Raw genomic sequence first — 20,473 nt, 5'->3', positions numbered from 1 at the left:
CCCTGGTTTCTTGCCCTTCCACTGTATCCCTTTCTTATGAAAGAGCAGACCCGCAGAGTACCTGAAGACTGGTAAGGTTCCCAGTAGATGCCAGGAATCGAGGTGAGCCCGCTCTATGAAGTGGGGTTGACTGGGAGCAAGTGCTAAGGAAATCCAAGATGAAACGGTCCAAGTAACCACAATGCTTTTCCAGAAATACTGCAGATGTTCTCGGGAGAAGGACGTACCAAATCCCATCCCACGATATGACAAAGTCCCAATCCAGGAAAATCCACGAGTGCAGTCCATGTTCAATCCAAGGTCAAAAGGAAGAGAATTGGGGCACCGGAACCAAAGGTCGAGGAAGCAAAATCCTCGATGGGTGCAGATATCGGTAGTAGAAGCCGACGATGCAGAAGCGATGTGCCATTCTAAAATCTGCATTCTGTTCCGGACACGGATGGTACGCAGGGTACCCTGGGTACTGTAGGGTGATCTGTGCTGCGGCCATGCTCTTGCCATGGTGATCTCCAATCACTGCACCACAGGCGGGTCCGCTGCTTTGGGAACCCAGATTCCTGACACGTGGGTTAGGTTAGTGGATAGAAACAAAAATACAAGATGGCTTTCCTGTGGTTTAATAGGTGCAGACAAGTAGCCTGTGCTCTGCATGTTGTATTCCCAGAGCATAGATGTGTTTGTGTCCAGAGAGTAGCCTTGCATTTCTGTGGCATTAGGTTGCACTGGGCAGGACTGTGGTATGTAAATTGGTTGTCGAGATCTACCGTTCTGTTTGGTGTCTCTTGGGAGGGTAAGTTGATTGCTGTGTGGGAGTGGCTCAGTTGGTTTTGTGTTTAGCGATTGTTAGAATGTGGAGGGTGTGGTGGAAAAGTTGGATTATTCATCCGCTGTGGCCATGAGAGCGTCTTGGTGGGGATGAGGGGGGAAGAGGGTCGGTGGCATCCATACCATTCCCAATGCAAATCGCCTGCCGCCAGGTTAGCCTGTAAAATGCCAACACTAGGGTGCCCCAATTACTCAGCTGTCGAACCATATCAAATTGTTACACACAATACTCTGCGATAAATGCCATAATGCTAAAGTAATCTGGGATTAAGATCAATTAGCAATGCATCATTTATTTGCACCACTTCCGTATTGTTTAAGACTGTATTTTCGCTGTTATGGACACTCTTTTGTACATTTATTGCATTTTATGAATATTGAGGCACTATTGATCCTCTTCTTTGTGAGTGTTAATATGGATTGTTTCAATTTCCGATTGCTTTATCATTATGGTATGTATATAGTTAGCCGTAGAGAGTATGGTGTGCAACCATCCAGGCCAGCCTATACGAAGATGCGTCTTCGGTTGATGAATTAAATGGGCGGCCTTCTATGTTCAAGGCCCTCTTCCAGGAACCAGAACCACAGTACAAATTAAGGTGCATCACATTCACTAGACTCTGGCTTAGGAAGATTACTTTAACCAGTGGTCTGCTGTAATTACACATGTGAGCTCCATGATCTAGTCCTCTAAATCTGGCCTTCTTCCATCGGGACATTGACCACAACTTTCAAACACTGTGGTCTACAGAACGCGGCAACATCTCCACATCTCCCTACTCCATATGATGGAATGGCCCATGCATTCTTTTGGAGCCCCTAAACCGGAGCATGTGGGGATAAGGGGGTGGTGGGATAGCTGCGTTTGAGGTATTGCTCCGTTTGGGTCTTTCGGTGCTCTGTAGGCCACTGTATTTGAAAGTTGTGGCCAACGTACTGAATGAAGAGCGGCCAGATTTAGAGGAGTGAAGGAGCCTGCAGGCGGCAAGCCTTGCGTCTTTTTCCCTGCCGGGTGGCACAAGGGGCCCATTTCGATGGCACGTTTTAAGGGTGTTTTTAAACATTCTCTCCTTAGTAGAGAAAAAGTGGAGTTGGATCCAGGACTATGTCGAAGTCTCTCCACCAGCCTTATGGAGGTGTGTAGATTGTGCGGGTTGGTGGGCAGTGTTCTCATACAGTGTGCTGCCGTAATGAAGTCTGGTGGCAGTGCTTTAAGTGGGCTGCGCCCCGGCAGTCTCCAAAAAGTGGGGCTTAGCTGGGGGCCCCCCGGTCCCACCACATCACGGTGGGACACATCCTGCCGCGACCGCAGCCGCTATGGGAGATGCGCCCTCCATTGAGTCAGGCAAGCTGACAGAGGTGCCAGCCTGCCACAGCAATTCAATGGCCTTTTGTTTCCCCACCCCAGGTCACTGAGGTGTCTTTAACCCTCGGCAAACCAGAGACTGTGTGACATATTTCGAGGTTTCTAAAACATGGCTTGAAAAGTATACCATTTAATCCATCTTTTATAAAGATTTGCTGACAGACCGTAGTCCAAGCTTGATAAAAGATGGATTAAATGGTGTACTTTTTAAGCCATCTTTTTATAAACCTTGAAATATGTTGTATATTTCTGTTTAAAAAAAACAAGGCTTGAAAAGTGCACGAACCATAGTAAGGAACGCACACGCATGTAAATGCTTACAAACATTTATGTATTTGTTTCCGTACCATACTATGGTTGTGTACTTTTCAGGCCAGGCCCATCATGCAAGCCATGCCCCCAAAAGACCCCCTTCAATTTCTTGCCCCACTTCAAGTCCTGCCTGGTGGTCAGAGGGCAGGCATGAGGGCTTTCAGGAGTCGTCCACTGCTATGATCGACCCTGTCTTGTCAGCATTGACCTGAAGCCAGCGTCCCTTCCTCTGTTGTCATGTGTCAAGCAAGGCCTATTTTAACTGCTTGCAGGCACTTTGCGCGCTGTCATTTGCTGCTGCACAAACCCAACCGCCTGACTGCATATCCTCCTGGATTTGCCGCAGGCTGCATCATCATGCAGTGATGTGTTTGACCCTTAGATCAAAGCACTGCAACCCTGTCCCAGATGACACCCAACGGTAGGTCTGGGTACCATTGCCTAGGAGTGGCAGGGAAACCCAGCCTTTGAAAGACTCAAAGGAGGGATTGTGCAGAAACTAAGGATGAGGGATGGACGTGGATGGCCTTTAATTGTTTATTTTAGTGTTTTTTTTTATAACACGCCTAATACCATACCCGAGTTCGGTTTCTAAGCGCAGATCCGGGATTCAGACCTCTGTTGCTCTGCGTGGTGTTGCTTCAAAGACCAGTGCATTGCCCCGGTGATCCTCCGTTCACTTGGTGGACTGCACAGCCAGCATACAAGTCCTGAGAGAGCTTGGGATCGAGTTTGATCTGGAGGCTTCTACTTGGCGATTGGCCATGCACTTCAGCCACTGCATCAGAGTGGGATGAACACTGTATGAAAAAGCGGTTGATTGGTTGAGGAGAGCGAGCATGACGATTCCCCTATTGAGACAGTGGATCATCCCGCGCTGTCTGGACCAATCGGCACGCGACTGCATTCCCACTGTCCAAGGGTACACCACTTCCTTCTGCAATGCCACATTGTGTGGGTTTTTGGCTCGACGCTGCATGCGGTTTTTCAGATGCCCTAATTTTGGTCGTAACAAGGCATTTTGGGTTTGTGGGGTCTGTGAAATGCGAATAGCCCCAATATACTGGGAGCATGCGCTTAAAGATATTGAACTGTTTGGATTCTGGGAGGGATTGAGAAATCTATGCTGGGACTCTCCACTAATACGCTGACAGACTAAGTGGCAATAATTTGAAGTGCCCGAGGTCACTTGAAGGCCGTTTTTAAATGTGTTTTGTTCCATTATTACATATTGTGAATTTGTGAACTGCAGTTCACAGGCCCTTTATTGACGCTATAATTGCAATTTCTTTCCCATTATAACTCGGAGTTGCGTTTTCCAAAATGTCACCTGGAGTTGCCTGTGGTTTAAGCAGTACAGCTCCACAATTTCTTTGGCCCAAATCTGTTGCATGTCGGGACAAATTGCTCCTGTAATAACTTACCTGTAGAGATCCCAATAACATCAGAAGGGAGAAAGGCTAATGTTTCCCTGCCAATGAGTGTCTACCCATTAGTTTAGACTTGTAACCTTTCATCCTGTGCTCAACCCACTGAGCGATCATTCCAACTGGTCATCAGCGTTTGACCCTATTGGTACTTTTTACATTTTTGATGACCCCTCAACTTTCATGTGGCCATGCATGAGAAGTTCATTCAGGCCCCCTTTTTTCCCCTTGGATTTTGGGACTTCGTCCGGTAGAAATAGATGAAAACTACACATTCCAAGCAAAAACAGTACTGGATTGCCGCCTCGCGCATGGCCACGCTAAGGGTGCTCTGCCTGTTATTTCAATACCGTTGGTAGCAACCCAACTAAAGGCTCTGCCCAGCTGCGATCTGTTGGAGAGAGGAATGTATGGTTTTTGGCTGCAAAACCAGTCATTTGGGACTTCTGGGCATTCGCCCCTGGGCTCGAACGCAGCGTCTTATTCAGCCCTAATAATAGCCTTTTTCATCTTGTAATCCACAAAATGGCCGCGGGTAAGGCTGTCTGCATGCAATACCTGTTCGGGCCTGCTCGGCCTCGGGGGAAAAGCCTGCTCTCAAGCGTCGCACCCGTAGGAAGAATACCTGTCCGTTTAGTAGCGGTGATGTGTGTGTGTGTGTGTGGGTGGGGTGTGTATAAACCGGCTGTACTGTGAAGCTTACAGTGCAAGTATCACTCCGCCTAGTCTCCAAATACGACCGATAAGTGGGCCTAACCTTTGGCGTGCCGTGCCACCACTGGACAGGATATGCGACTGGAAGAGAATAACATTTGCACTTTTGATCGAAGGCATTGAAAGAAACCCAATGCCGGCTGAAGATGTGTCTGGGCTGGTGGGGCCCCAGGTCGGCATAATTTATGGGGTGCCGCCTTGCTTTACACCTTGTACAGCGCTCGGCTGCTCAGGAGCTAGGTCCAATCTTTAAACAGTGAAATGACAGGGAGACGCCTGGGTTAAAAAAAAAAAAAAAAAAAAAAATTGCCGCATGTGGTTAATAGCTGCAGAGTACCATAGGCGAGGCAGCCAGCAGCCAAAACACCACATGTCTACCTGAAAAGCTATGAATCGCTCCTTGACAGCAGGTTACCAACCGCAAGTCGGAGGTGATGGCTCAAAGACAGCAGCCAGTGCACGTTTAATGTCCGGAATTTAACGAATATGTTCCTGTGTCCTAAGACTGCAGACATGGAGCAGCTTCAAGGGCCCCAGGGACCATTACAAATGAAAAAGATGAAGGGCCCTGATGCCAACGACCGTATGCATCACACATGCTGCCACCCCGCTCTGCTGCTCGCGATTGCACTTTCTAGAGGGGCTTTAACCCAAAAAATAACAAGCAGTTGCAGCCTTTTAAATATCCACACCAGGAAGCCGTATAGTTGGGTTGAGGAATTAAAATTAGAAGCTCCGAAAAATGGCAGATCTCGCGAGGAAGATACTGTAGAAGGGGGTGGCATGACCTGACCTACACCCATACCTTTCAAGGGCACATTGAAGCTTGTCAAGTGGCTAACATGGAGAAAATGAGAAGGTACTATTAAAAAGGTTTGACTAACGCTGGGATCACGTGTACATAAGCAGCCTTTGTGGCGTGTTTTCAGAACAGTTTCCAGCCAATTTTGCACCCCGGGCGAAACACGAGAATACGCAAATCCGTGCTCCTTTTGTGCTGCCTGCACTGATCTCCCCAAAATCTTTCCTTCATTGCAATTTAAATAACGTTTTATTGACCTGTACTTAACATTAATACGTGCACCACAGTATATATAACAATATTCTAAACGGGAATTAATGTTCATTAACCCATGGTCATGTTCATTGTCTCGAGCCTGGGTCTGCAACCTTTGGATCTCCAGATGTTTTGGACTACAACTCCCATTAGCTCTAGACACCATACACAATGGAGAGGGATCATGGGAGTTGTATTCCAAAACATCTGGAGAGCCGCAAGTTGCGGGCCCCTGGTCTAGAGGAAGGGCACACTCCTAGGTGCTCCTGCTGAAAAATGTCACTCTCAATGAAAACGTTAGCTAGAGCTCTCTTCATTTGGGGAACACAGTACTCGAGGGCTGTTCCAAATCCTCCCACGGAAGAATGAAAGATGGCTGTGAAATCAAGGGAACCAGTTGGGTGGTGGTGGAAAAAAATACAGCTGGGAACTGCCTCCAGTAGCGTGGGGTTACAATAAGTGCAGGGAGGGTGCTTGAAAGCACTCTAGGGGAAGAGCAGAGAAGTGGGTGGGTTAGGAGGCAAAGCAGTCATGTTGCCCAATTACAGGAGCACCTAAACAACGTATAGCAATTAGAGCTGCGGGAGCCAGGGACTTCATGGGTACGGGCGTGCCTAGGGGTCAGGCCTGGCTCTAGGAGCCCACCACGGGCCGAGCCCATGAAATCCCTGGATCCCCCAGAAAAAGGGAAAAAAATTGCATTGTGCGGCCCTTGTGAGGCCCATGGCATCCATGGGTATGGGCCAAAAGGAGGGTCGGGCTGGAAACCCTGTTGGAGCCCGGGCCTCGCCAGACTCGCCCGCCTCTAATAATACATGCCAAATGGCGTGAGTGCAATTGATGGGAAAGCCTGCTATCTGATGAGTATCTGAGTACTGGGTGGCAATATGTGGAAAATGGCCTCAGTACTTTGCCATGTTTTGGCAACAGCTGCCTAAAGGTGTGTACCTGGGATTAAAATGTAACGTCTCACAAACAGTTGCGTGCCGGATGGCTAGCTCATGTGCAACAGGCTTGTTTTGGGAATGGGACCATGCCATGTGACAGGTTTGAAACCCTGGTTTGGTGACTAGTCCCTTCCTTCTGATGGTGATGAATAAGTACCAGTGGGTAGTAGCACTGATTAACAGAGATCTTAGCAGAGGGTAAATCTACATGGTGGTCTATGAAAATAATCCCCCAAATGATGACCATATGATGCAAGTATAATGTCAACATATAGAAATGCCTAATACATTGTGCTTCCTACTGTTCTCGGATGGCAAAACTGGCCATTTGTGCAAGCACCTGGCCATGATGCGGGTGCCTACTGAATGATGACAATGGGCCTCATTAGGACCCAGGCGGTAAGGGGTTTACGGCGGCGTAAACAGCGCCGACCCTTACCGCCTGATTCCGAGGTCCCTTAGCGCCATGGCGGATTTAACACCTGCTTTTAGCAGGTGTTAAAATCCATGGCGCTAAGGGACCATGTTGTTAATTACGCCACCGTAATTTACGGTGGCGTAATTAACGCCTTCCCCACTCCCATTATGCCCTATGGGGCAAAAATGGGAATGGGGAAGGGTAAATGGGGATTGGGGACTTACCGCCCCGCCGACCTCGGAATGGGGCGGTAAGTCCGTCAACCACCATGGCGTAAACGTAGTTTACGCCATGGTGGTAAAGGTACGACCCAGGCGGTAACTTACCGCCTGGGTCATAATGAGGCCCAATATGTGTAATTGTTTGTAAGTGAACATATCCTGACTGGGACGTCATTTAGGGGGTCACCAGATGTCGCAACTGCGACCTCTGTGGTCTCACTTGCGACCTATAAAAATAAAAATAAAGTGTTTTTGTAATGAAAGCTCCTGGGCTGTGGCCAACACCATGTGGCTTTTTACTTCTGGAGTGGCTGGCTTTCTTGTTCAGGCCCCTTAAAAAAAAAGAATAAGGAATATAAGAACAGGGGTGCCACAAGTCTAAGCTAACACTTTCAGCACTGACTCTAAATAAGAAAGAACAGGAATACCAAATAATGTGTCTTTCTGGAATTCTATACATTAATTGCTAGACTCGTTAAAGGTTTATTTCAGTCACACTTCAGGGGGGTGAGTCCCTGATTTAGTCTGTTCTTAAACGCCTCAACACAGCCTTTCATCCTCCTGAGGTCGATAAATGAGTATCAACACAGGTTGTGTGATATTGGGTGTATCTTTTTTTCTATATGAAGCGCTTAAGCGCAAGTGCTAGGATAACGTCATTATCATTTTATCATGGACCTCTGCTTGCATTCACAGTAACTTGGTATTATGGGCCTATATACACTGATCTTAACGATACATATGGTGCTCCATTCTTGTATGAAATGTACATCACATTAGTGATATCATAACCATATTTTTCGTAGTGTACAATGCTGTGTGATGCCACTTCCTGTTTTGTCAATGGGTGAAAGGTTGTATTCCCTGGCTTCCCGCAATAGCACTTTGGGTGGGGTCAAATGATATCACTTCCTGTGATATCAGGGGTCAAGGGTCGTGTGATGTCACTTCCGCTACCCCTGGCATTTTAGTGAAATGACTTCCCTGTATCCTGATAAAACCTACCAAATGATGGCAACTTGGACTTGCAATTGTAACACTATGCAAATCTTGAAAATGCATGTGATCTCAATACCTGCAGGAGAAACAAATAAAATTATTTTACAGCACACAGATGAAAACAGTTGACTTTGTTAATTCTTGTTTTCTACCTTTGCATATACGTTTGTTTTCACTGTAACTGACACATGAACACAATTGCTTTTGGTCAGTACAACACCAAACAAATCAAGTAATCCCATATACGCAATCCCTCAGCCTTCAAACCTTCCATTTCTTTACACCCTTGACCCTTTGCTAAATCTTACAGGAAGCAACTAACATGGGTAACTAGTTTTCCCTACTTGTAAAAAAAAAGTGTCTTCCAATAATCTGTATAGGTAAGGGGACTCCATTTCAGTTGAACACATTTCCTCCAGCCCAGGGATTTCATGTAAGAGATCAATGCATTCTGGGAGATGAAGTCTTTTTATTTTTTGTTGCAACTGGTTTAACACAAAAGCAAAACAATGATTTGAGAGAAACCCCAATGACATGGTCCCCCATTTGATTGCCCTAAAACAGCACACAAGCAATGAGACTCGTCACCGGATAAAAGAACTTGCATGAATACCAATCCCTCCCTTCTTCCTACAGTATTTTTCCCTTTCACCCTGTCCCCACCATATCCTACCCCTGCAGGCAGTCTTTAGTTATTTTATTATTGTGACATTAGTTTATACAAGTAAACTTTAACATAAAACAGTCAGTACAAACAAATAACCATTATATCAATTCAAATGGCAACTTCAAAAATATTACTTCAGCAAACTAGAGCAATTAATACGTAAGAGGGAGCTTACAAGATTAATAGAAATGCATTAATAAAGTGCAAACGGGAGGCCACCAGGTGGCGCACAGGCAATGGCTGCCTGTTTGCGGTGTTCCCGCCGAGGCCGGGCCTACACAGGGGATTGAGCCCCCCCCCCCATGGTACCCCCCCCTGAGCGAACACAACGGGAGGCAGGAGCTTATGAACCCCCCCGTGATGCCCCCGCTAGAAAGAGTGGACCTCCAGCTCCAAGTGGAACCGGAGTTGGGAGAGTGTCGGAGCTCGACTGGGCGGGCGCCACGATTGGCAGCGCAGTACCCGGAAGAGACCTACGCGGAGAGAGGAGCGGAGGAACGACCCCGCCCCCCCCCGGACCTGGAGGAGGAAGGAAGAGGTAGGCGAGTGTCGGCGGGACACCACCCCCCCCCGGGCGGGGACCCGCTCGAACACAGAAAGAGGAGACGGACGCCCCTCCGACCCCACAGCGCGGCAATGCGGGCCCGCTGAAACATCGCAGGAGGCCGGGCCTTCCCGGAGGAGATCCAGGCGAGGAGGCCCCCAGTGACGCCCCACCTCGGGCGAGTGGCGGATCTGCCCCCCCCCCCCACACGGGGACCAAAACAACCGGCGCTGCCAAGCGCAGAGGGTCCCCGCTTCAAGGGCGAATTCGGAGGCCAGAAAGGGGTGAGCTGCCCTGGACCGGACACCACCACGAATCAAGACATTGCCCCGAGGGCGCATCGGGGCGAGGTCCCGCCAGAACACAGAGGGAACCGAGGGGGCAACCCCGGGAGGCAGCAGCAACCAAGCAGCCCAGGTGAGAGGCCCCCGCCAGCAATCGGCAGGCGTGTGCCCGCCTGGAGGGGGACTACCCCATTCCCCGAGGGGGCTGGAGCCTGCTCCTGGAGGGCCCCACCTGAGAATTAACGACACGTCGTCAGGGCAACACGATACACCCTCAGGGTTCTGCTAGGCCACGACGGTCCTCACAGCTGGGGGTCAGTCTGCCCACACGGCCTGCAGGAGGACTCCACTGGCTCCCCTCTACCGACTTCAGCAGGCCCACGGCCCACCCTGAACTTGCAGACGGCCTGCGTCCCAGGTGAGAGGCCCCCGTCCCAAGTTGGCGGGGCGAGTGCCCGCCTGGTGATCTGCCCAACCCCTTGCAGGGGTAAATCCACCACCCGAACACTCCACTGGTGAGACGTGGAGCGGCAAGGCACCGGGGCTGCACTGTATTCCCCCCAAGAGCCCCTCCAGACCGCAGTGGATCCCACAGCGGGGGCCAGTGGCATCATATGAGCTGGAAGACCCTACAAACGTTTCGCTTTCAGGTAACAGAGGCCACCACTGGGGTCCCCACACTGTCCAGCACCATGGCCCACCCTGAATCCGCAGGACCACCCGCGATGACAATGGAAAGAGGCTTTTCCTCCATCCTCCAGGAGATTAGAGAAATGAGATCTGATATCGCTCAGAAGTTCGAGAAATTGGACCAAAGAGTAGACAAAATCGAGGATAGAGTCCTCCAAGTGTAAAACTATCAATCATCCTCTACATCACAGGAGATCCAATTCGGCACACGGCTCGCTGCCCTGGAAAGGAGAGACGAGGGGAGAGCCAGGCTAATGGACGACTATGAAAATAGGGAAAGACGGAACAATCTAAGGTTCTTTGGGATCCCAGAAACGGAGGGCGAAACGGAGAGAGAGTTGACTCGAGTGGTGAGAGACATTATCACCCTCCTGTTCGCAACGCTGCTCCCGTTCGATCGGGTGCACAGAGCCGGGGGAAGGTCGGGGAGCCAAAGATCAGTCCTGGCCCGCTTCCACTATTACACCGACAAAGCCAAAGTTCTGGAGGCTGCGAGGAAGGCAGGATCGATACCTTAAAACTGCTCCCAAATCTCTATCTTCCAAGATCTTTCAGCCTACACCCTAGCTAAACGTAGGATGTGCCACCCCGACACAACTACTGAAAGAAAAGGGCATTCGATACAGATGGGATATCCCTTTTCCCTGTCTTTTGAATATTCAGGCCAACGCACAATGCTGGTGATGGAAGAGGACATTAAAGGAGCTATTCAAGACTACTTGGGGGATTCCGCCCCCATCAAGGGGCCAGTGGGCCTGGATGCGCTAAGCAGGGGCTCCCCCAGTCAGCCTAACTCCAGGAGAAAGAAAACCAGCGCTAGGAAATTCAATAAATTGAACACGCCACCGACACCAATGGAGGAGGAGTGGGCCGAATCGGAGGGGTGACAACAGCGACCCCAAGATGGTCTTTGGGACCAATCAATAGGAGGTCTTGGGAGATGCTTCACCTGCAGCACTACCTTGAACTGCAAGTATAAGGGGGCCTCGGAGGGCCACGACTATGGGTGCTGCGAGATGTACCATTCTGTGCCCAGGGATTGACCGCCCACGGGGCGGAGGGATCAGCCCGGACTACCCGTAGTTCGGGCCCTGATAATTGGGGGGTGGGGGGAGTAACACTTGTGATTCCCCCTCGAGCAATATCCAAGCCAGGGCGCACGGGAGGCGGGAAGCGGCGGGGGGGGTGGGGGCTCACGTTAGTGTGCTTTGTTATCAACGCATGGCCGTAGGGAATCGGCTGGTGGTCCGGCCAGGAATCTAAGAATGGATGAACTACATGGCTGGACGCCGGCGAGGGGGGTTTGTACACAAGTTGGGGATTTTGGGGTGGGGCCTGAGTTGGGGGGAAAATTGGGAAAAAGTTCTAAAAATGTCCAGACAAGGGACCGCGGAAAGCAGGGAGGGTGCGATCATGCGACATCAATGACCAAAAAGGAAGGTGACAACGACCATGGCTGATGACCGACCGGCCCTAGGGGTGGGAACCCTGAATGTGCGGGGCCTGAACACCCCCACAAAAATATCTCTAATCAGTAGAGAATTTAAGAGGGGCAAGCTGGACCTACTTTTTGTGCAGGAAACGCGCTGGGCGCGGGGGAGGGAGCCCAAGATGCGGGGGGCAGGTATTGAGGAGATGTTCTATGCATCCCACAAAGGAAAGAAAAGAGGGATCGCAATCCTGCTCGCTAGGGGGTTGGGATTCAAGAAAGACTCCATCCTCGGGGACCATGAAGGCCGCTACCTCTTTGTACGGGGCTCCCTACAGGGCACGCCCAGAACTCTGGCAGTTGTATACGCTCCAAACGAAGGCAGGCACTATTCTGGCAGGGTGTGGGGGGGAAAAGCTGAAAACTTTCACCCAAGGCCCATTGTTGGTGGGAGGTGATTTCAATATGGTCCTCGACCCATCCAGAGATCGACAGCGGGTGGGCGGATCGAGCCCCAGACCCACGGGAAATGCAATGTTATGTGGTTTTCAGGGGGTGAATGAGAACATGGGCCTGACAGACACGATGCCCACCCCCCGGACAGGGGCGCCATCCTTCTCATACTATTCCACCGCTCACAAAGCCTTCTCCAGGATAGTCTACATTCTTGTGGACGAGGTACTCCGCCCACACATAGTGGGCTACACGATAGACCCCGTTCCCTGGTCAGACCATGACCTGGTCAGAGTCACCTTGGCGGGGGGCTGGTGTAGAGAACGATGAGGCCGTTGGAGGTGTAATGATGCCATATTGAGAGACGAGGTTCATGCCCAGGCTGTCTTGGAAGCCATCTCGGAGTTCTTTGAGCTCAACGATAATGGGGAGGTGGGTACGCATGCCCTCTGGGATGCCTTCAAGGCGACCCTGAGAAGGGTCCTCATAAAAATAGGTTCACGTCAGAAGAGGGAGAGGGAGACCGAGGAGAGAATTCTGAGGGAAAAGATAGCACGCCTCCAACCGGGGGCTCCCCGGCACAGGCCGTGGACCGAGACCGCGTGGCCACACTGGAGAATTACAGACTTCAATTAAAAGACCTGCTCCTCCATAAAACGGAGAGGAGCCTCCAAATGGTCAAACAGAGATACTATGAGAAGGGGGACAAAGCGGATAGGATCCTGGCCTGGAGGTTGCGGGAGGTCCAGAGGAGTAGGATGGTGAGGGACAACAGGGGAATACTAGGCTATGACACCCCCCACATTAGTGAAGCCTTTCGCCAATACTACGAGGCACTATACACCTCGTAATATGATGGAGGCGGTGCCCAGATCGAGAAGTTCCCTGACTCCGTACAGATACCGTCCCTTGCCCGGGAGCTGTCAGAGAGGTTGGAGGGTCGGGTTACCGAGGAAGAAGTGGAGAAGGCGATCAGCGGGATGAAGGTGGGGACCTCCCCGGGGGAAGACGGCTTCTCGGTTTATTTTTACAAGAGGTTTCACTCCACCCTGTCTCCCTACTTGTCGAGGGTTTTCAACTCTGTCCTGGAAGGGGGCACCCTCCCCGATTCCATGATGGGCGCCATCATAGTGGTCCTGCCCAAGGAAGGTAAGGACCCGAGGGAATGTTCGTCATACCGGCCCATATCACTGCTTAACTTCGATGTTAAAATCTTGGCCAAGGTGGTGGGTCGGCGGATGGAAGGGATAATGCAAAAGCTAGTCCATGGGGATCAAGTTGGCTTCATTAGGGGCAGACAAGGGTCGGACAACATCCGAAAAATGATGATTCACTTCACCCAAAACTCAGATCTAGATGCATGCATCCTGTCCCTGGACTCGGAAAAAGCTTTTGATAGAGTTGAGTGAAGATATGACCCTCCTTCTCCAGCGGATGGGCTTCGGCTCGCACATCCTGAGTTGGGTGGCCGCCCTCTATAGAGCCCCAACCGCACGGGTCCAGGTGAACGGACTGCTGTCAGAATCCTTTTCCCTCACCCGAGGGACTAGACAGGGCTGCCCCCTTTCCCCATTGTTATATGTCCTCGCGATGGAGGCTCTGGCCATAGCGGTCCGATCCCACTCAGACATTAGGGGTATTCGAAGGGGGGAGGTGGAATTTAAGCTCTCCCTGTTTGCCGATGACATCCGGGCATATCTGGTAGACCCGGTCTCGTCGATCCCTCCCCTCCTGTCCCTGGTGAACGCCTTTGGGTGTTTCTGGGGTCTGAAAATTAACACGACCAAGTCTGTTCTCCTTCCGATGCGCCGGGAGGACCCGGTACTGGACCCCCTGTCCAGGTTTCAAGGGATAGCAGTGAGCAAGAACACCATAAAATACCTGGGCGTCCTCCTCAATAGAGACTTATCAGCATTGGGAACCTCTAACTACGGGCCCATCTTGTCCGATATTAACTCAGATTTGAGGAGATGGGGAAAGATGATTCGCTCTTGGTATGGCCGGATGATGGCAGTCAAAATGAATATACTGCCCCGGCTATTGTACCTCTTTACAGCCCTCCCTACCCGGATACCCGCCCAAACCTTCACAGACTTGCATAAGGGGGTCCGAGACTTTATTTGGCAGGGAAGAACACCGAGGGTTGGAAGGGCACCCTGACGCGTCCAAGAGAGGAGGGGGATGCGGCCTCCCTGACTTCCAGTTGTATTACCAAGCGGTTCAACTACGGGTCCTCCTGGAACACATGAAGGAGGGTCTGCGGACATATTGGTCGTATATGGAGGACATGGACGTCCACCCCCTCAAGTTCCGAGACCTCCTGTGGGCCCCTCGCAGGTCAATTCCGAAACAAGCTCTATCCCACCCAACTCTGGGCGTTCTCTGGGAGATCTGGAGGGAGTGCCCCCGGAAAGCCCGTCTCTCGTCTTGGCCGTCCCCTATGACCTCTCTGTGGGGGCCCCTTCTGAAACTGGGTAGTAGAGGATTTAGACAATCCCAGCGCTGGTCCGACGCGGGCCTGGAATGGGCGGGCCAGTTATTCAGGGAGGGAGAATTCCTGAGCTATGAGGACCTTAGGGATGGACTGGGGGGCGGTGCTTTATCCATTTTCGAAAACCTTCGTCTCAAGGGTATCCTTATCGACCCTGCGTGGGCCCAAACCTGCAGAGACGATTAACTCCTTTCGAGCAACTCCTCGATTCAGCAACCTCCAGAAAGGGCGCGGTATCCTGCATGTACGCTATCCTAAACACCCATAACCTTCAGACTAGGAGAGGCTTTCGGGGGTTTTGGAATGGCCTGGCGGGGCAAGAGATATCAGAGGACGCCTGGGCTCGCATTTTTAGGATATCGTTCCACGGCAATCTCTTCACCTCGGACATGGAACAAAACTTTAAAATCTTGCAGGGGCGGCACAGGGATCCGGTGAAACTCTCGAAAAATGTTTACAGGGGTGTCACCAGAATGCCAGAGGGGTTGTGGCCAAGCAGGAACTAGAGGCCACATGTGGTGGCTATGCCCGAAAGTGCAGACCTACTGGCAATCTGTGAAAGGTTGGATAGCGGAGGTAACGGAAGACCCTCTGCCACTCGATCTGCTGACCATGCTGCTGGGCCTTCCTCCGGAAGAGGCGGAACTGCACCGGTACCCAAGAATGGTGGAAACTATGTTGAGAGCGGGTAGAGTGGCCCTAGCACAGAGGTGGAAGAGCCCGGAAACACCTTCTAGGGAGGACTGGATGAAAAAACTAAAGAACATGTTCTTGATGGACAAATTGACTGCCTTGGTAAACAATAATTCATGTTCTTTTCTCGCCGATTGGTATGGGATCCAGCAGACATGGGGATGGGACGTCCATTAATCCCAATGCCGCGCCCCCGGATGGTTGGGGCGTGACCATCAACGAGAAGAACAATTCCCAGTGGGGGGATCCCACGACCCGGGGCGATATCGGCCTCAAGCCAGCCATTGAGTTGGTCACGTGTCGCATTGAGTCTGATACAGCGGAAATGATATGAAAGTTTGGTCTCCTTGCTATTGTTATGTTGGCGTGGACACAGGGGGGGTGGGGGGGAGGGGGGCAAGATAGGGGGGGGTTTGGGGGTCTAATGTAACGTTAATTTTGTTTTACAAAATGCTAATAAAAACCAAAGTTTAAAAAAAATAAAAAAAAATAAAGTGCTAATGTTGGTGAAAAAACCCTTAAAGTGCTTACAGTGAAATGGACAATAAAAAAATACATGTATGACATACATCCATAAATGAGAAAACCAGCCTTCCATCTAATAGCAATGAGATTCATTCTGTATAAAATGTTTAGTACTGCAATTGTATTGTCGCTAGAAAGACTTAACCAAAAATCATGTTCCAAGAGCCAGTTCCCCCAAATTAACAAAAGTACCGAACAATGTAATTGGTATATTATGTAAAGTTGGACAATTAATCGCCAAATGTTTTAAAGTTTGCGTAATTTATGGTTGCCCACAGAAACAGCAATTGTTTTTTAATATGGGAGATTTAGAACAGGGGGCCAGAATTCCTTCAGTTGGGATGAGGTTTTGTCTGGCCTTTAAGTCGTAAAAAAAGCCCTTTAAGTCCTCTACAAGCCCCAACCCTCTAGTCTGGCAGGCAAGTGCTATTCAGCAGTTATCAAACTGTGTTGTAGGGCAGTTTAAGGTTGTTTCATTTCACACAAAGATGCTCCTTTGGGAGGTAGGAGCCTTCTTAAAAAAACGTCTGAACAGAATATTAAGCCATTGGCTGCATGATGGGGATGGACCCTTATCCCCATTTGTGATCTGGGGCTGTTGGTCACCCCTAGAAATGGCCTGGAGTGATTTTGCCCCAGGAACGAACCAAGGCGCAGCCAGAAACCCCTTCATGCAGCCTCACTGGGGAACATTGACTGCAAGCATTTAGTAACGCCAAGCAAAAGCATAAAATGTCGGTACCACAAGATCAAGGTGCCCAACATGCTTTCTATCTGAAAATAATGTGTGTTTTTATGCAGCACTGTACGTAAGATCCCTCCCGCTTCTAAGCACTGTGATAGCAGGTGTTCTACCCAGTTGAATGGGCCTATTAATGTATTTTTATTACACTTCGAACTTGGTGTAAGAACAAGTGTAAGAATTGAACATATGTCGGGTTGCATATATAGTATATAGTTATTTTGCTGGAATAGTTTTTGATGGTGCTTGAGACGGCACTAATGCAGTAGCACTTCCACAAGTTATTGTAATTGATGTTGGAAGTATGTGCTGGTTTTCAGATTGGTGATTATATATGGACGATTACTGACACTGCAAGTTCAAGTTAACACTTTGCTGTCCTTGGGATACAATCGGATGTCCTAAGTTCCATGAAATACCAGCACTGAAAGAGTTAAAGTAGCTTGAATAAAAATATATTGGTCAGAAAGATGTCTGAATTTTTGCCACTTAGTGAAGTCTTTTTTTTTTATCTTAAAATCAGTTTTTTCAAGATTGTATCTCGAATTTCACAAATGTTCATATGGCAATTGCTGGTTTTCTTTAATATCCATATAAGCAATATGATTCTACTGCTGATTTCCAGTAGAGGAAATGAACAGTCGCTAGTTGGTAGTGGTGAGTTGGCACCTTTTGTCTAAGCCAGACATGATCCAGTGCAACCGAAGACACTTTACCCTCAAATAATGATTCTCTAGGAAGATCAGTGGAACCTGAATGAGCACCCTAAAACACTCTCTGGCTTCACTGGTTGTATACTTTTGGTTCATGAATAAAACCACAGAAGAAAATGTCAATTCCAAATGTACCAAATACCTTTCAAGCCCCCATCAGACAAACGCACCTTTTTTTACAGCAAGGAAGTCTACACATTCAGAATGTTGCTGACAAAGTGGAAATATTGTTTGGTGTATCCTGTAGGATTGCTAACCATTGCTTTCCTTCATTGGACAACCAGAAGGTGTGGCTAGCGTTTAGACCAAGTTTGGACTAAGTCTAGAACCATATTGGGAAGTAGCAAAATGCAATCCAAAGTGCCTCTTGACGATGTGACCTTCCCATTCCTGCGTTAGACGGAGTAGATGGGCAACATCTGGGACGATAATTCTTAAGGCTTTGTGGCAGAAGCCCTGGTTTTGTAGGGTATCGAGATGGAGAGCAATAGTGGGTTGTCAGTAAGCAGAGGTGCCCGAGGCTTTGGCTTGGTTAGTTTTACCAGTGGGACTCCTACGTGAGAGCTGGATGATCGATGGGGGTGCAGCAATTGGGGAAGGTCGTACATATGAAATGTATTGCAATTCTGTGGAGGCCTGTCCCAAGTTGCAAACACATGTGCATGTGTAAATACAGGCCTCAAGTAACAATTGTTAACATATTTCCTTGAAACCAAGTCTCTGGTATATGTTCCTACTCTTATACGTTACACGCCACTCAATCCAACAATGCGCTTGTATAGGGGAACCTTACCCTCGGATTGCCTACTTTCTAGATTGTATGTGACTATTAAGAAATGTATACATTTAGAAACGCCCACTGGAGTCTCTTCTTTGACAAAAGGAATTTGAGAATGGATGTCTCCCTCTACCCCTGCCCCCTGACCTACCATCCCTCAACCTTCTTCACTCTCGGGGGAATGCCCAGACCCCCGCTCCTTTCCTCAAACCACCCTCACAGCACTCTCCTCACCCCAGTTCACCTCAACCGTTATCCAGGGGACACCAGTGGAACCCCCATTACTCCCACCATGCCTTAACCCCCCTCGATTTATCCCTTCCACTTCTAAGGCAGTCTTCACCACTGTAAGACTGACCTCTCCCCTCCCCCTCCCACTGTCTTCACCGAGTAATGGACATTTTGCACACGTTATGGGCAGAACTTCCGTAGTGCAAAGAAGGTGCACGCATTCCTTTCTGTTTTCAATAAATAAAAAGCTTCAATACATTAAGCATAATTCTCCCTTCATTTTCAGGTCTCCTACCTTTGCTGGTGGTCTTTTCTCCATCTCCAAGAAGTATTTTGAACACATCGGCACCTATGATGATCAGATGGAGATCTGGGGCGGGGAGAATGTGGAGATGTCCTTCCGGGTGAGTGTATGCATAGTCTGTATGTTTGTTCAATGTTCTTCAATTCAATGCCCAGTCTCAGTTGGCACGATCGGTTTGCAGGATCACCATCCCTAGTTTTGCATATTACAGGCCCAGGGCATTAATAGAAGGTAGGACTAGTTTATCGCCAAGGCAGGCAGAACCAAAGGGTGGCTTGTGAGATCTGCATGGGATGGTTCATTTCCCCCTGCAGTGGTTGGAAAATGAATCTGATGCATGCAGCGACACAGCTTCTTCCATGGAAAGGTGCACGACGACCATGGCTCAAATTTTGTCCCACTAAGTTGGTCTACGTGCTGTGGGTGAAGTAATTCATGACTCCGCTTACAACTGAAGGCTGCTGTTGCAATCACCTTGCAGGCTTTCTAGCTCAGTCTGTACTGTGGGTGGTGGAGTGAGTGCTGCATAGACATGCTGCTGACTAGGTGATCGCAGTGGGTTGATTAATTGAAAGGTGACCATCTATAACCAGGCTTGTGTGCCCTGTCAAATTAGGAGGGTGCATTTACTCTCAGCGTCCCTCACCGCCCTTTTAAGTCGATCGGCATGGAGGTGTTCTGGAAGGAAGTTGGCTGCGAATCTGTGAAAGCTTTGTCCCCACGGACAGTGTGTTGAAATATACCCCTTTACCTCTTCTAAGCGCGGACTGCATAGCCTCCCAATGCAAGCCTCTTCTAGCACAGTTGCAAGGGCCCCCTCACCCTGGCTACCCCAGCACCCTTCGTTTCTTTCATCCCCTGAAAGGCTCTCGCGTAAACATTCGGATACACTGAATTTGCTGTGGCCGCCCAAGAACCTGTGCTGGTTGTGGTAAAGGTCAAATCATCTGCAAGGCCCAAGATACACTTAAGTGGTTGCCCGCGCTGAGGGTAAGCCATGATATTGACTCTCCTTCAGTTCAGCATGCCCCTTCCACTACACAGGGTGCTGATGGACGAGCCAGTTCTTGCCGAAACCTGGGCTTATCCAACCAAAGCATGACTGTAGCAGGGTGTCCAGTCATAATTTCGAAAACCTAATTTCGAAAGTAAAAAAAGTCAAATCAAAAATGTCGAAAAAAAATGTCGAATTGTTTTTTTTTTCGATATTTTTTTTTTTGGCTCTAGTTTCTGTGAAAAAAATCGGTAAAAATAAAAAAAAGGGGGGTTGGGGGTGAACCCCCCCCATTTCGAAAAAAAACGTCATTAAAAAAAATTAGACATTTTTTTTTCGACTTTTTGACTTTCGAATATTTTGTATTCGAAATTGTCTATGAACCCTGTAGCAGGCATGACTTGACTTTGCACCCCTCCAGCACTATCTGAAATGTCGTCAGGCCTAGTATGACAGTTGCTTGTTTTGTTCCTCCCGTCCCTTTCTGCACCCCTCTCCCTCACCTATTGTTTTTCTCTGGCTCTACCAGAAATGTCGTCAGGCCTAGTACGGTAGTCACTTGTCTGTTTCCATTTCCTTCCCTCTCTCCCACTCCCTTCCTTATCTATGTCTTGGCTCTTGCACCATCTGAAATGTCGTCGGGCCGAGT

The 20,473-nt window shown here is 49.3% G+C and overlaps 1 protein-coding gene across 1 annotated transcript in view; it reads left to right on the top strand.

The window, feature by feature from the left end:
* The window catches only part of GALNT6 (polypeptide N-acetylgalactosaminyltransferase 6), a 272,909-nt gene that overhangs the window by 226,606 nt on the left and 25,830 nt on the right, over window positions 1–20,473 (top strand). Inside the window, exon 6 of the mRNA XM_069653399.1 lies at window positions 18,813–18,930. Within this exon, the coding sequence (XP_069509500.1) occupies window positions 18,813–18,930 (118 nt within the window). The remainder of the gene's footprint in view (window positions 1–18,812; window positions 18,931–20,473) is intronic.

The sequence above is a fragment of the Ambystoma mexicanum genome, chromosome 3q (genome assembly GCF_040938575.1).
Source record: "Ambystoma mexicanum isolate Mex_15411 chromosome 3q, UKY_AmexF1_1, whole genome shotgun sequence".
Classification (NCBI taxonomy): Eukaryota; Metazoa; Chordata; class Amphibia; order Caudata; family Ambystomatidae; genus Ambystoma; species Ambystoma mexicanum.
Note: the sequence above shows the minus strand (reverse complement) of the source record. Positions and strands in the feature narration are given on the sequence as shown.